General features: G+C 42.5%; 1 protein-coding gene and 1 long non-coding RNA gene across 2 annotated transcripts in view; both read left to right on the top strand.

Annotated features, from left to right (window-relative positions):
- Positions 1-2,279: 2,279 nt before the first annotated feature.
- LOC142071199 (uncharacterized) overlaps positions 2,280-17,271 on the top strand; it is a 72,822-nt gene continuing 57,830 nt past the window's right edge. The window contains exon 1 of the long non-coding RNA XR_012667240.1: positions 2,280-2,341. This is a non-coding gene — a long non-coding RNA (uncharacterized LOC142071199). The remainder of the gene's footprint in view (positions 2,342-17,271) is intronic.
- Positions 3,053-8,673, top strand: FZD1 (frizzled class receptor 1). Its single transcript, XM_048838110.2, has one exon. The coding sequence runs from the start codon at positions 3,441-3,443 to the stop codon at positions 5,319-5,321; it is 1,881 nt and encodes a 626-aa protein (XP_048694067.1). The 5' UTR covers positions 3,053-3,440; the 3' UTR covers positions 5,322-8,673.

Genomic DNA, 17,271 nt, shown 5'->3' with positions numbered 1-17,271 from the left:
TCAGCTACATTTTATTTTATCACATTTTTGCTATTTGTACTGACTTTTATCCTAACACATGTGACTAAAAATAGTAAGGGCTTGACGTGATGTGCTAAAACAAATATGTCAAGGAGAACTGCCACAATAAGGCACTCGTGAACTGTGGCTCACAATCAGTTATTAGCTTACTTAGAATCCCATGGTGAGCCAAATGAGGTTTATAGTCTATAAGTTGATATTTGATGCAGATTTCCTATTTGGACATTTTAACTTCAGTGGACATGTTTATTCTGGTCCAAAACAGGACATCTATTGTTACGACAAGATAGTCAGCGAAGGTATGTCTACACTGCAATAAAACCCCTTGGCACCAAGTCTCAGGGCTTGGGTCAGCTGACTCAGGCTTGGGCTGCAGGGCTAAAAACCTTCAGGCTAGAGCTCGGGCTTTGAGACCTTCCCCACCTCGTAGGAGTTTCCAACTCCCTTTCATGGTCCCACAGGAATGTGTTATAGCCCTCCAATGCCCATGGCCTGCCACATGAAGCAGAGTGGTGGTTTTCACGCTTTCCTATTTCTCTGTAATGTCACTTGCTTCCAGAAAAATTTGAAAGCATGCAATCACTTCCTCCAGTTCTCTACCACATTTTCTTCCAGACCAAAGGATTCGGATGGCTTCATTTGCCCCATTTTTGCCAAAGATTCTTTTTCTTCTGACACTGTATAATAAAAGTGTGATATACAGTGCCTCGGTGTACAAATTGAAGATGGCACAATATACTGCAAGGCCTCAAAATTTTAGGGCAGGAGTTCTCGAAATGGGGATTGGAACCCCTCAGGGGGTCGTGAAGTTATTACATGGAGGGCCATGAGCTGTCAGCCTCCACCCCAAACCCCGCTTTGCCTCCAGCATTTATAATGGTGTTAAATATATAAAAAAGTGTTTTTAATTTATAAGGGAGGGGGTTGCACTCAGAGTCTTGCTATGTGAAAGGGGTCACCAGTACAAAAGTTTGAGAACCACTGGTTTAAGGAAAGAAAAAGGGCTGTCCAACATGTCAGAGCACTGGACTGGGAGTCAGGACTTCTGTTCCTGACTCTGCCACTGACTTTGGGCACACAGTAATGATGGTAAGAAATGTATCTTTGTGTGATTTTGGGACAGTCAGTCAAACATGGGAATTTGAATTTCCACAGTGTAGAGGTGTTCTTGGATCCAGATACTCCATGTTTGTAAAACACTTTGAGATTATAGGAGCCTAGTTTATTATTACTATTATTGAATTTCAGTGAGTAAAGTACATTTCCCATCTAGCTTTTACCAGTTTTTTTCTTTTAATAAATTGAGTATGCATTTTGAAAGAGCCAACATGACTTCCTCTGGCTGTGAGCACATGTAGCTTAGAAATATAGGAGGAAATGGCTATCCTTGGTAATAACTGTATGCACATTCACTCAACAAAACATGCAATCTACAGAAGTAGTGTATATTTTAGAAAAACCTGTCCCAAGGTATTTGTAAGTAAGGTGGCTTTAATCTTACACTGACCTAAACTAACTGTCTGCTAGGCAAGAAAAAACTGTTGTAATTATTACTTTTATATTTTAGGTTATTATAGTTCATTTATCCTAGAATGTAAAAGTAACTCAACATTGATATGATAAATGCCCTTTGATACTTATTTTTATTTTTCAACCTTCAGAACACCACCAGTATATAGTCAGTGTAACTATCAGGGACCCTAATTTCAAAGGGTTGTTCCTCATTTTTGTGCCAAAAAAACTGTTACACTAAACAAATTATGGCAATACAAGTCTTACAAAGATGTTCAGTTACTATTCACAGTTTTTAATTTACTTTACTCTCCATTCTCTGCAATTGCCTTTTGGAAGCCTGACAATTATATTGTCATCCCCCCAATCCCTTTCTCCCCCACCCCTATGATTGTGCCCTGAGGCAAATATTGATTCCCACTCCCCAAAATCCCTGCTGCGTTTTGAATGGAGCTGGAAGTAAGAGAGCTGTCTTTCTTTAAAGGGACACTGTCAAGACTGATGGACCCAAAATATAACATATATTAACCAATTCAATGTTTTGTGCTGTATTGATTATGGGGAATCTATCAATTCTTTCTAAAAAATGTCTGTAACATTCCTAAAATCCTAACTTTTCAGGAGAGAGCTACTTTTAGCTCTGCTGGCACAAACTGTCTTTCCATCCTGCTTTTTTGGTGTTGGTTTTTTGTCTGTTTTTCCATTCCTTTGAAGATGCAGGGTATCACAACATGCACAAATCTTCACAAGGAGAGAACAGGCAAGCAGAGAAGAGGGACAACACAAATGCCTATTATAACAAAACTTGGTAAGTCCAGCCTTCCCCTTTGACAGATCTGTTAAAACAGCAAATGGATAGTTTTAAAGCATATTTCAAAGTTTCTGTGTTGCAGGCTGATGTTTTTCTCATCACTTTCTGAAGACAGTGGTCAAATTAATCTTTGACATCTATGAACTCATACCAGAGAGGAAGTTGAGGCTTCATATTTTTGAGGGTTCCACACAAAATGGCTGTTTTAGGGTTTGGGGGTTTGTTTGGTGTGTGTTGCTAGGAAGAGGTTATTTGGTTTACAAATGACATTTAGAGTTTTACTTATGTACTTCACTGGCATAGTGTGTCAATTTAAAGTTTTCAAAGTGTTAAGACAATGCAAGCTTAGCACTATTATATTTACCAGAATCCAAAGAATCTCTTGCATCAGGTTACAATCTTTAAGTTTTTATTGTAAAACTATGGAACAAATGTGTTTCCTAAATTGCAAACACTAAACTTTAACTTAGAAACATCTGTTCTGATCCTAGCCTTGACTCACCCTCTTTCATTAGTGTGAACTGCAGAGTTTTTAACCATAAAAATGAAAAGCAATTGTCTGCCCTATTCTATTCATTATGCTCTCACAGCATATGGGGCTATTCTCCTCCCAAGCCTTCCTCTTTTTTTCCTTTAAAGCAAAACCCATCAAGCCTGGCCTCCTTCACAGTGACCCCCCTCCAACCGCGAGCCCCCGCCTCTGCTCCCTTTGTGCCTTGGACAGGCTGAAAAGCGGCGCTTGGGCGACCCAACCTCCTTCTGCGCCTGGCAGCTGAGTGAGATGTTGAGAGACGGTCCCTTCCGCAGGCAACTCAGGCGTCGGTTTCAAGGCTCCTCCCTTCTGGCGAACGGCAGACTGCGGGGCGCCTGGAAACCGGTCCGAGGGAGAGAGGCGAGGGGGAGCGCACTTGAGGGATTGACACAAATGGTCAGGCGGCGGCGGCGGCGGAGGCTGGAGCTGCCGCGGGGAGCCGCGCGCCGCCTCTCGCCACTCGGCTCTGCGGGGCAGTGAGGAGCGCTGGCGGGGCCGGGAGCGGGGCAGTTTCGGGGTGTCCCCCTCCCGCCGCCCTGCCCCCCTTCATGAGTCTCAAGTTTGATGCGGGCGCAGCAGAGGCAGCAGGCGGCGGCGGGAGCCCGGCTGGGGCGGCAGCGGCGCCGAGGCAGGGGCCGGCGAAGTATGGCTGAGCAGCGGGCACCCCCGGGGGCGTCCGGGCACGGCCGGGAAGTTCGCGGCGGGGAGACGGCGGCGGGCGGCAGGAAGAGGAGCGGCAGCGGCAGCGGCAGTCGCCCCGGCTGGTGTCTCGGGCTCCTGCTGCTGCTGTGGGCGGAGGCTCCGGTGCTGCCCGCCCGGGGCCAGCCCCAGCAGTACAACGGCGAGCGGGGCATCTCCATCCCGGACCACGGCTACTGCCAGCCCATCTCCATCCCGCTGTGCACCGACATCGCCTACAACCAGACCATCATGCCCAACCTGCTGGGCCACACCAACCAGGAGGACGCCGGGCTGGAGGTGCACCAGTTCTACCCGCTCGTCAAGGTGCAGTGCTCGGCCGAGCTCAAGTTCTTCCTGTGCTCCATGTACGCGCCCGTGTGCACGGTGCTGGAGCAGGCGCTGCCGCCCTGCCGCTCCCTGTGCGAGCGGGCGCGCCTGGGCTGCGAGGCGCTCATGAACAAGTTCGGCTTCCAGTGGCCCGACACGCTGCGCTGCGAGAAGTTCCCGGTGCACGGCGCCGGCGAGCTGTGCGTGGGGCAGAACACCTCCGAGCGCGGCACCCCCACGCCCTCGCTGCTGCCCGAGCTCTGGACCAGCCACCCCCAGCAGCGCGGCGCGGGGCCGGCGGGCGGCGAGCGGGGCGGCCGCTTCGCCTGCCCGCGGGCGCTCAAGGTGCCCGCCTACCTCAACTACCGCTTCCTCGGGGAGAAGGACTGCGGCGCCCCCTGCGAGCCCGGCCGCCTCTACGGGCTCATGTACTTCGGGCCCGAGGAGCTGCGCTTCTCCCGCACCTGGATCGGCATCTGGTCGGTGCTGTGCTGCGCCTCCACCCTCTTCACCGTGCTCACCTACCTGGTGGACATGAAGCGCTTCAGCTACCCGGAGCGGCCCATCATCTTCCTGTCCGGCTGCTACACCGCCGTGGCCGTGGCCTACATCGCCGGCTTCCTGCTGGAGGAGCGGGTGGTCTGCAACGAGCGCTTCGCCGAGGACGGCGCCCGCACGGTGGCGCAGGGCACCAAGCGGGAGGGCTGCACCATCCTCTTCATGATGCTCTACTTCTTCGGCATGGCCAGCTCCATCTGGTGGGTCATCCTCTCCCTCACGTGGTTCCTGGCCGCCGGCATGAAGTGGGGCCACGAGGCCATCGAGGCCAACTCGCAGTACTTCCACCTGGCTGCCTGGGCCGTGCCCGCCATCAAGACCATCACCATCCTGGCCCTGGGGCAGGTGGACGGCGACGTGCTCAGCGGCGTCTGCTTCGTGGGCATCAACAACGTGGATGCCCTGCGGGGCTTCGTGCTGGCCCCTTTGTTCGTCTACCTATTCATCGGCACCTCCTTCCTGCTGGCCGGCTTCGTCTCCCTCTTCAGGATCAGGACCATCATGAAGCACGATGGCACCAAGACAGAGAAGCTGGAGAAGCTGATGGTGAGGATAGGGGTCTTCAGTGTCCTCTACACGGTGCCTGCCACCATAGTCATCGCCTGCTATTTTTATGAGCAAGCCTTTAGGGAACAGTGGGAAAGCAGCTGGGTCGCCCAGAGCTGTAAGAGCTATGCCATCCCTTGCCCCAATAACCACAACAGCTACCACCATCCACCCATGAGCCCTGACTTTACTGTCTTCATGATCAAATATCTCATGACCTTAATTGTGGGTATCACCTCGGGCTTCTGGATCTGGTCGGGGAAAACACTCAATTCCTGGAGGAAGTTCTATACCAGGCTCACCAACAGCAAGCAAGGGGAAACCACAGTGTGAAACCCAGCTCAGCTAGGCCGAAGGACACCCACCATCCCAACCAGAGAGGGCAGGTGAGGGACCAAACTCCATTGTGTGCCCACAGTCGCAATCAGGGAAGGGGGGAGAGGCTGCTGCACATCCACTCTTGGCAAACTTTTCAGACTGCTAGCCGTTTCTCCAGCCTGCAGGGAAGTGAGAATAACGAGGCAGGTGGGGAAACTCCTAAGATGGGACAGGCTTTGCCTCCTGTTGGGACTGAACATTATGTATGGTTGGGGGAGAGGGTTGTAAATAGCCTGTGTAAGATTTGTAAGTATATTTGTATTTGTAAATTACAAAGATCTCTCACCTTTTTTATTTTTAGGACATTTTAACTCATTTGCAGATGTTCCCCACGGTTTTTAATTGGCTTTGGATTTTATTTTTCATTTTAGTACAGGATGGAAAAATAAAAGCAACTAAAACAAACCACTCCTTTCATCCCAGCACAGGTTTTTTAATGGTTTTGCTTGGAGTTCAGTTGCACGAACAGCATGGCCTGGATTGAGGCTGCTGTAACTCCCTAAGGTTCCTCCTGACACAGGCTGGGTCCTGATCCCAGCCAGCCTACAAGATGAGTGGGAATGGGGAGGGGCACAGACACCTGACTTGATCCCTGCCCCATATACCTGATGCATAATGGAGGAGTCTTGCTGCCTGCATCCTGAGGGGATGGGGGGAGCAAGCGGCTTTACCTCACTTCTGTGAGCTCCGCCATAGATGGTGGAGAGGAAGATGGTCTGACCCTTGCTGCCCAATACCAGACATGTCTAGTCCTTGCCATATATACCCAAGGAGATCTTATCCCAGCTACCCAACCATTGAGGGAACAATCTCCTGAGCCCTGCGCAGAGGTGTCTGATCAGGGCAGAGCAGCAGACTAAACCTGTCAACACTTAGCACTGGGTGGGGGGACGGACTGCCTTCTGTTTTTTTAAATTTAACTGTACCATGTGTTTGTTTTGTCAGTGGTCAGGAGTGGAGGTCTAATATCAGCCGCACCTATAGTATGTTTGATGGCTTAAGAGAGATAAGAGAGCATAGATAGCAACCTTTCCTTTTAACCTGTTTAATAAACTTATTTCTTTTTCTAATGGAAACCCAAGAGGTGATTGATCTGGCTAACCTTTCATCAGAAATGGGGTTATTGGCTGTTGCTGTCCCAAAAGTTTCACAGTGTGTGGAGGGAAGGAAGACTGAGGATAGTTATAAATGTTAATTTGTGTGTGCTCAGTTTCTTGGCTATCTGCTTCCTTGATGGGTCAGCTTGTGTGTGATATAACATTGTTTCTTCTGTCAATGAAACTGTTGAGGGAGAACGACCTGGAAGGTTGTGTTGAGGTACTTGATATTTACTTAGATTAATAGACTGCTCAATATAAACAGGGTCAGAAAATATGAGTTTAGTAAAAAGAGATTAGTTGGAATGACATGCAGTACTCAGCTTTTTTATTAAATCTATAAATTGACTTTTCAATCTGGAAATATTGAAAACATTAAAATGCTCCTGTATTAAAATGCTCCATTATGTACAAATTGTGAGGGAGGGATGATTTATTCCACTATTAAAACAACAACAACAACAACCAAGAAACAAAATAATCTGATGGGATATGAGGCTTTAAGGAAACTCTGATGTCCATAATTACGTTGCATACTGTGAAGCATGTGTGCAATATGTCTGCTATCTTTAAAAAATGTATGCTCCTGTTTTTTTTAAGAGGTTTAAACAAGACACATCAAATGTAACTCTTCACAGATGCATTTTAATATTTAGTCCTCTGTATGAAAAAAACAGAATGCTTCTCTCTCCTGATTGTATTTTTTAAAAGTTTTTATATAACAAGCGTCTGTATTTAGGTTCATAAATGTTATCTCTGGCTACCATATCCTGAAATGCAATGGTATTTGAATTCGGTATTCATTTATTTCTTTCATTATCACAAGATCATCTATATTTATAGAGGAATAGAAATTTATATATATTAAATACCATATTTTTAATTTCTCTTAAATAAATTGAGGTTTTGTACAAAATGATCTTGTCCTTTTACATATGCCTCACAGTAACTCAATATATGCTGTATTCATTATTTTCATATATTACAAGGTTTGGGTGTTGTTTTGTTTGTTTTTTAACTGCGTTCACAGTACAAGCTAGAATTCAGTGTAGGAATGCATTATGCAGCTTCTTTTTTATGTCTAGGACAGTCTAGATTAATCCTTCAAAAGAACTAATGTATACTGTTCAAGATCCTGGATAGGATATGGTTGATGGTGTGAAATCCAAGAAGAGATCTGCTATATGGCAAGAGAGGAAAGAAGCTTGCAGATTTCTTTATTTTTGGCAAAGGAGAGATTAAGTTGGAAAAACCCTTCTATATTTGCTATTAAAAAATTAGCCAGTTTCTCACTGCCAGAATCACATTCAAGCTGTGTTTATAAAATATAAACAATTGTCTTCCTCAGAATATTTTCGTATGCAGCCCTTTTTGTTTTCTTGGAATCTTGACTGTTTAGTTAAACCAGAGCTGTAAAATATGTACATGAAAATATTTCCATTCCGGTTTTTGAAGAACTACATACATTCTAAGCTTTTTTCCAAAACATTTTTGTTATCTTCCAAAGTGCCTTTTTAGAGGTTTGGTTTTGGTAGGCATACTTGAATAAGTGAGATTTTTGTTTCTGACGCTTTCCACTGTTATAAGGTAGCACTGTGTTTCATTATACAGAATTGTAGAGGATATAAATTGTTTATAAAAAAGATCAGGCAAAAATTAACATGCAATACGAAGGAAGCAAGACTGAGAAATTAGAGGCAAAAATCTGCCCTCATAGACATGAGAGCAGAATTTAACCATAGGGCTTTTTATTGTAGCATAAATGTACTGTCCATTTTCTTAAATATTGTCTTTTTTTAAAAAATTCTCTGTTCTAGCAGTTACAGTAGTACTGCTCAGCGTTCAGCTCCAATGGTCTAAAGCACAAACCATTCAGCTTCATTTGAAGTGCAGGTCCTTTATGGTCAGGTGAATAATTACAACAATAGAGATATTTTGACCAGTTACCTTGAAACCGAATATTTGTTTATTCATTTATGCATTGCAGAAAGTGCGTTAGGGTTATAACAATTTTTGTATTTAATAATGGAAATGTCATTTCTATACAAAGTAACATTTTGCTAGTCTACACAGTTCGGGTCTGCACACTTTATAATTTGTGCTTCCAAGATTTAAATATAGGGAATTTCACATTGCTCAGTCTTCTTTATTTTTACAGAATAGACTACAGTATATCATAAAATTAAATTGTTGCAGCAAGCTCCATCTTATTTGTGCATCATTCTTGTTTTTGTTGTTTGTTCATTTGCATGCTAATTTGCAAAATTCAATAATTTCCATAAGTCATTAGTGGGTGTTATCATAATGCACAACTTTCTTCTTGCATTTTTCTTTGGCATACTTTTATTTGTCTACATATTTCAAATGCACCTATCGTGGTTTTTAGGACTTTTTGTAAAAGTCAAGTCTAAGTAGATTAAACAAATATGAAGGTGCCTTCTTTTGGGCATATTAAAATAATTTATGCTTCACCATAGTAAAATACTCCAAACATATCCAGTGTTCCATAGCTCAAGGGTATTTAGATAGACATAGGATTTCTGACAACGCTATGTATAATTGGTATGCCATATTTATGAGTAGACTGTATTGTAGTATAAAAAGAAACAATGTTGCAAAATTCTACTTTGTGTCTCATAAAGAAGATAATATAACAAAAGCTTTGATATGGCAAAGTTTGACTGAGAGACTAAAGAATATTGGTAAAAGGCATTCTTTAATCAAATGCTATGCTCTTTCATTTAGAATGCCACTGATCTAAAATGAGCAGGCATATATAAATAAACATGTTTCTCCAGCTATTCTCTATAGAGGGCAATATCGTGATAGCATGGAGAACTGGGGATGCTGAACTAGAGTTCATCCTTCTGTAACAGTCGCACTATTTGTAAAGTAGCATGCTTGCACTGTAGTTTCCGTAACAAATCCTATTTTTTCAGGGCTTTTAACTTGTTCACATAAATTATCCACAAAACTGCCAATTTACAAGAATATTTTAAAAAGCTATTTTTTAAAAACTGAAATGCTGCATTCTAATAGACCTACATTCTAACTTAACATGGGGGGTGCATTTCTGTATATCTCTAGCTCAATAGCTGTTATCATGTACAAGTGCAGTTAAAGATTCTTTCCATGTAAATGGTGAAGAGAATCCTCACAAACTTAGTTTATAGTGTGACCTTTTCACTTGGAAACTGAGGTAAGGCTGTTATTTCATCCTCCATTCACCCTCTAGTGCCCAGACAATATAATTGCAATATTCTTGGTGGCTATCACCTAGCGTGCTAAGATCTCTGCAGTACCTAAACAGGCCCATGTAACAACATAATTCAGCCTCGACTATGAATATCCTGTTTTTAAAGATCCAGTTAGATTTGTACTATTTATTACTTGTACCATAATGAGATCCAGCAACTTCAGATCAAGGAAGGACCTTTTGTGGTGAGCACTCTTCAAACATAGAAAAGCATGGGCTCTGCTACAAGGAGATCACAGTCTTAAAGCCTCTATCCTGCAAGCACTTATGTACATTAGATCCTGTGACTTCTGTCTTCTGCTATGTTGGTACTGGCATGCAACACCCCTAATCTTAAATCTATCAGACATACAGGTCACCAGCTGAGTTTGCAAGATATGCAATAATCCACACAAAAGAGGGAAGGACAGAGTTCTTTCTGCCTCAAACATTGAATCATCTGATGCCCTCAATATGTTTACAGTGCCAAAGAGTGATGAGAGTAACACATTTTCTCTGTGTATATATATCTTCCTACTGTATTTTCCACTGCATGCATCCGATGAAGTGGGTTTTAGCCCACAAAAGCTTATGCCCAAATATATTTGTTAGTCTCTAAGATGCCACAAGTACCCCACATTTTCTAAAGTTCAGCAGTTTTAGCATGTTAATGTTTTTAAAATGAGTAAAGAGATAAAGGAAACAAAGCTTGGTGACTTAATAAGTGGAGGCATGGTTAATCAAAGATCTTATTAAAATGGCGCTAACAATTTATGAAGTCAGGGGGAGTTTAGGGTGGTTAGCACTTCAAGAGACTGGGGCCTTGATGTTTATATTGTGCACAAAATGCTTTGGGGTTAGCCCAATAACTATCAAATCAAGCTGGATAAATTGACAAGAGTGTCCTGGAAGTAAACAAAGAAAAAAATCAACACTTAATTTCATGCAACTATAAATTGAAATTTACACTGTACATTTACTTAAAGCTGTGTCAGTTGGTGAGGTAATGTTAAATCTTCTTTAAAAGCTATCAAGTTATAAGTTAGGTGGCAAAATACTTGTATGGTTATTAGTAAGCAAGATTTGTATGTTACAAGTAAAGATCTCAATAAACTAGTAAAAAAACAGGCTTTAATATAATAAGGTAATAATTCACAAAGAAAAAGAAAAAGCAACATTTTGATCATTTCATTATAGCCAATATTTTTAATTCTACAATAGAAAAACATTACCGTTTTGTAATCCATGAACATCTCCCTGTTTCAGACCTCCCCATATGTTTAAATTAATTTTCCAGTGCAACCACAGCAAGGCTTCTCCCACAGACCAGGGCTTGCCCCTGTTTTCATTCAAATCAGCTGTACGAGTAAATAAACTGTAGTCTTGTACTCTGGTCAGACAGCCCTTTTGAGGACCCACATGCACACACCAACATCACATACAGAGAAGCAATGCCATTTTATGACGATTCAGTCATCAGTGAGGCTTGCACTCAAAAAACCCATAATATGTGCATTTAGTTACCATCCTCTAATCAGATGGTTTTTTTCCCAAAATACTTTAAGGGTTTGGTTGCAATAAGAGGAAGTGAACAACATAATAGTGTAACTGCTATTGCGATTTCCCTTTGTGTATGTTTGTCATAATCATTACAATATAATTTAAAAATTATCTTTGCATATGAAGAGAATTAATATAGAAAAACTCCCATTGCCAACTAGCAAGAAAGATATTTCATGGTGGAAGACCTAAAATAACTTCTATGGCAATTTAATCAATCTGATGGTCCTAACAGTGGAACTAAAATTAACTGTCTACAGGAAATAGTTATATTGATGATGATGAACTGCAATGGCAAATAAGACTGTATCTCCTTCTTATTTTAATAGTATCACAAATCATGTGAGCTTTGCTCATGCTACCATGATGTTGTCAGTATCTCTTGGTGTGACCGAGAACAGTCTGTGGGTTTTTTCCAGCTTTAGTACAGTTTTATTAAAATAAGCCATACTTATACAATGCAAATTTTAGAAAAGGATATAATTTTATTGAAGGTTTTGCTGATGACAAAGTCAGAAGATGAACTCAAGTAGCCGAAATCCCTAAGCCTGGTAGATCTTTATATTTTGTTATTACATATTTCTTGCTTTTAAAATAGCACATACAGTTGGGCTGTTGTACTTTATAACTGTTTACATGCTAAATTGCATGCCTTATATGTTAGTCACAATATCATCTTAGTGAGACTAATATAGTAGTGAGGCTAATATAACTGAGCGGTAACAACACCCCACTGACTTTTTATGTTGGTTTGTTCATAAGAATGAGCATTGTTGTTTTGTTACAAGTTATTACTTATTTACCTCCACTAATGTGCATGGTGCTGTAGAAACCTAAAAGACAGTTTAATATCCTAGAGTTTACAGTCTAGTTTAGACAGACAAGACCAGATCTATCCTCCCTGACACCTTCCACATAATGGATTTATTGAGTGCTGCTGCATTCTGGGGAATGGAGGACTGACACCTTCCCCAGAGGTGATATTTACATTCCTCTGAGAGCTCCATGAGTGTCCTACAGGTAGAAGCTATACTGGGGATATACTGAATTAGCACATTTCCCTGGCTGCTTTAGTGACACACTGTTTTTTCTCCTCTCACCTAGGTTGGAGGGCTGTTTTGGCTGCTTGCAAGCCCTGCATTCCATAGAGGACATTTGCAGGACATTTGTACCACCACAACATCCTTAGCAGATTTTCTGCTGCCTGGAGCCTAAATTCTGCTATTAGATATACCTAGGCAACCCCCATTTTGACTACATTGGAGGTCGCACTAGTGTAGCTAATGGTAGAATATGGCCCTTGTAATCCATCAGGAGGTGGAGTAATTTGGCAGTGTTCATGAAAAGCCATAGAGGGAAAGTGAGTTGTGGAGAAGGGAAACTGTTTGCCACCTCCAGTCGAACCAGGATGAAAGATAAGTGACTTTTGCTCTAAAAATTAAATTGTTTGACAGCTCCTGTCACTCATGTCATCTGATTTTAAAAAATACCTTCCAGAAAGAGCTGATCTTGCATTAATACTAATCAGTGTAGTATGAACAAATAGGGACTAGCCACTTGCTCAAACATAAATAGTACTAGGTATTACTGATAAAGCAGCTCTCTGTAGCTGATTTGAGATTAAGAAGAAAAGTCAATGTATCCCTATAAAATTGTGTCCTTGGGAAACATGGGAGTATTTGGTCTATAAAGCGACAAAGGCCCAGATCCTCTAAGATATTTAGCAGCCTAACTCCCATTAAAATCAATGGGCCTGTTGCACTGCCATTGAAATCAATGGGAATTAGGCTCCTAACTATCTTTGGGGATCTGGGCCAAAGTGACTATGGGTTGGCTTTTCAAAAGTGCCTAAGTGATTTGTGAGCAAAATCCCATTGAAAGTCACTGCGCCTTGTGTTCCTAAATTGATGGGGTGGTTTGAAAATCCTACCCTGCTTTCCTTTCAAGGTAAACTGAACTGCATTCATCTACTAACTACAGTGAATTGTCAAAGATCCTATGTACTTTGGTAGATGTAAATTTTCAAACAAATACAATATAAAAACATATTTGAAAATAATTCCTCTTTGACTTACCTGCAAGGATCTGTGTTCAGGGATCTGTATTTCTCCCACAGGAACAGATCAGGTCTATAAGCCCTCTTGAGAAATACAGCTCCTGTTACTGGTGTTGATGACACCACAGGCTGTTGCACAAGCAACAGCTAGCCACAAACTCAGATTTTTCTGTGGCAGGCCCTTAGTTTACTTGTAAATACATTTATCTGTATTTTAGAGCTGTACATCTATTTGGGCCCAATTCTGAGAGGTGTTGTGGGCCCTGAAGGCCAACTGGAGATGAGGCCCTTACTCAATTAAGATCTCAAGCAATGTTTTGGGTTAAAAACATTAATTGAATTCTGAAAAGTCAAAGCAAAGTTTGTTTCAGGCTATTGAAATCCGTGGATAGGAAGGGTGCTTAACCCCTCAAGGGAAAGGTGAAGTCCTCACAATCTTGCAGGCTCAGGCCTCTACATTTGTGGAGTTGCAAATAAGTTCCTGTTTAAAACTCCTTGGTCTTTACCCTTCCTTCTTCAGTACATAGGCCTAGCTGATCTGCTCCACTTGCTTTGGTAAAAGGAGCACATGTCACCAGAATTGGGAAGAGGGGCTCAGCGGTGTGCTTGTCCACTCCGCAGAAGCCCCTCAAAGGAACTGTGGTGTTGGGGTTCACATGTCTAGCAAAAGGTGGAGCCAGAGGAGCAGCTCCTGTTTGAGATATTTTTGTTTCTGACACAGCAGAGGAGAAATCTCGATAGCTAATACTGGCTTACACAGAACTAATGCTCACTTCATGCCTCCTGGTCCCCCATGGAAGGGGACAGGCCAATGGTCAGCTAGAGAGTTCTCTTAGCTGGTGGGAGAGGGGAATATGAGGAGTACTAGGGAAAAGCCAGCTCTTGCTGCGTTACAATCCCAGGATATATAGGATTTCAGCCTGCTTTCCGACAGAGCACGGTGCCCAGAGGTCCCCATGTCACATTCTCCACCCTGAGATTAGAAATCCACTCCCCTCAAGAGAAAATGGGAGGGAAACTCTGAGGTGAGCTTAGCTGAGTTTCCAGTTGATTTTTCCACAGGAGTGGGCGATTGGGCCCAGTGTTGTAAGTATCTCTTACATCAAGATGAAATCCAGGACCTATTGAAGTTAGTCGTAAAACTCCCATTGACTTCAATAGGGTCAGGATTTCAACCCAGGACTTTTTAAAATGCTTCAAAAATGAATTTTTAAGTTTAAAAAATATGGGTAGGGTCAAAGGTAATTTACAAACTTCTCTTGAGAAGACAGATCCCAGTGGCAGCTCATTTCATTAAGCCCTAAAAGCACCTCTAATGTTACTCAGGTCCAATTTATTCAGAGTACATGGTTGTCTTCCAGTGGCAGCTAATTTATCTAAGAATCTGGGAATCTCCAGTACCTCTCTCCTCCCTCTCCCCACCAAAAAATGCAGTTCACATTAGTTCCTCTGAAATTCTGTCTGTGGTAGTACATGTTAAAGGTTCATCCCAAGCAGTAGTAGTTATTTCAGGGTTAGAGTTTTCTAAAGCAAAGCTGTCCAACATATTTAAAATGAGGCTACTTTTGTTCCTGTACAACATACTGATGACCAGAATGTGCAGAGGGGCCCTTCTGTCATTGTATATTTTTTCCAGTTCTGTGTTTTAAAAATATGTATATTGTATAGACTTTCAAAGCTGATGCCGTCCACCTCAGGCCCCAACCTCCTCCTAGTTCTGCAAATAGCCTTGCTTTGCAGTCAGTAACAAGACATGTTGCTTCCCTGAAACCAGTTTGGAAACTGGGTGTGGACAGCCTGCAAGAGGTAATAAAGGCACCATGAATTATGGGATCAATTCCTCATGGTGACACCCATTTAAAATATTCACAGGAATTGATTCAGCCTGCAGGTGTTGCCCAAATGTTGTGCTGGAACCTATCATCCCTTAGTGTAGATACAGTGTGAAGAGCCCAGTCTCATTAATCTCAGAAAGAGTTTCGCTGCTGACTTCAAGGGGAGCTGGATCAGCCACCACATGACTGGAAACATACACAAGTCTTTTTTAAATTAAGCATAATTAGAAATACAGCAAAACAAAAAATGGCTGAAAATTACTTAAGACCATCGCTCTTCCATTTGAATAATGGTGCGGCATGCTGGCTGGGTTTATGTGATGTTCTTAAGCAGCCAAGGTGCAGAAACCAGGAAAAGTCATTGGGCTGCTTAAGGGCCAGGTTCTGTGTGTTGCTGAGTGCCATCAACTTCAACAAGTTGCTGAGTGCCATTGAGTCCCATTGACTTCAACAAGACACACAGGAGCTTTCTGGGTGTGACTACAGCCAACCCCAAATGTTCAAAAATCCTGAGTCAGGCTCACGAAAAATCATACGATTGGCTTGAAAATCATGAGATTATGTACAATGAATAGATTTGATGCTCTTTTCATTTGCCTTCTGCTTTTTGAGCCATTGGGGTGTTTGTCACATTTTGAAGCTTCTCCACAGCCACGAGGGCTAGAAACTTACTTTTTCCTTAAGAAGGAAGGCTGAAATCGTCACATATCCACTGAACTCCAGGAGCTGGGGCTTTAAGGAAAACAATAATTAGATTCATAACAAAATCATGAGAGTTGGCAACACAAGTTACAAATCAACATGAACAATTATGCCAACAAACATGGTCATTATTAGGAGTTATTCAGCATCTTATAGCCATAATACTGATCTCCCTTTTGTTTTCGCCTAGATTGGCTACTAGAAGGAAAACGAGGTGTCAGAGGGGGCAAGCCATCAATTATTTTTTTACTTCTTGGGCTGCCATTTTCACTATTCATATTTCAGGCTATATCCCCAGGTTGGTAAATTAAACAACAGAAAGGATTCACGTCTGTTCAAGTCTTTGAATCTTATTTTTAAAAAGGATCATTCACTTGCCATCAAGTTCTATTGACCCTACAGCTGGTACTAATTCTCCAAAGGAGTTGGGTTTGCCAATGACCCATTTCACACAAGGTTGTTCTTTTTTTTTAAACAAATGAACTTATTGTTGATGAAATGTTCTAGAGGTCCAGAAATGAATGTTTCTGTCCCAGAGCGGTTGCAGCAAAAGCAATGGAAGTGCAAGTGCTACTTAGCACTCGAATCCTGGTTCTAGTGGAACCACTTCTACAAATGAAAGATAGGCATGAAATCTGAACTGTGTCACTCAGTCTCCTTGGTCTCTTTCATAAGACTGCTCAGACTGGAGCCAATTATTATGGTGGTTTCTGTGATATGGGCAGCTGTCCATTAGGCATGGGTATGAGACTATCACCTCCTGTCACATTCCACCAAATAGTAATTGGATGGGTGACAGCTTTGAGTCGCTACCATTCTGGGGCAAATTTGAATGAGGCTCTGTACCCCATTACTAATCTCCTGAACTTCAGTCTCCTATGCAAACTACATTAACCCTAGCAATACTGGGAACATTCATGTCCTCACTGCTCTGCTGAGAGAGTGAAGGTGAGCTGACTTGTTTCCAGTCCTGAACTCTTTTCCCTTCCCTCATGACCATTCCTGAAGGAACCTCATCTACTTCTCTTTTACTTTCCCTTTCCAAACACAGAGGCCCCCTCCACCACAACCCTCATCCTCGCTTCTGATAAAAGTGCATTGAAATTAACTAAAATTGGAAATATGCCTGTAGTTATAAGTATTCAATGAATGGCAGGTAAAATAACTTTAACAGAGGGATGCTTTTGAAGGCCACTTGGCACCCAATGTTGTGTTTTACCTAATGTATGATTAATGAATAATCAACTAGCTTGCTATCATGACTGACAGAGATATCCTGCTCCTCAAGGCAGTCTCGGGCCTTTGGCTCACTTGCAAAGCCAGCACACAAAAAAAGGAACGCTAAGTTTCCTTAGGGCCCAACCAGAATGCTAAGAGTTTCCAACTGAAACACCACATTCCTGTTTGCAATACACCAGTG

The sequence above is a fragment of the Caretta caretta genome, chromosome 2 (assembly GCF_965140235.1).
Source record: "Caretta caretta isolate rCarCar2 chromosome 2, rCarCar1.hap1, whole genome shotgun sequence".
NCBI classification, from domain to species: domain Eukaryota; kingdom Metazoa; phylum Chordata; order Testudines; family Cheloniidae; genus Caretta; species Caretta caretta.
This window is presented reverse-complemented; position numbering and strand designations above follow the sequence as displayed.

What these genes read in the sequence shown, in the direction of transcription:
- FZD1 (XM_048838110.2), top strand. Translation starts at nt 3,441, where the DNA reads ATGCGGGCGCAGCAGAGGCAGCAGGCGGCGGCGGGAGCCCGGCTGGGG.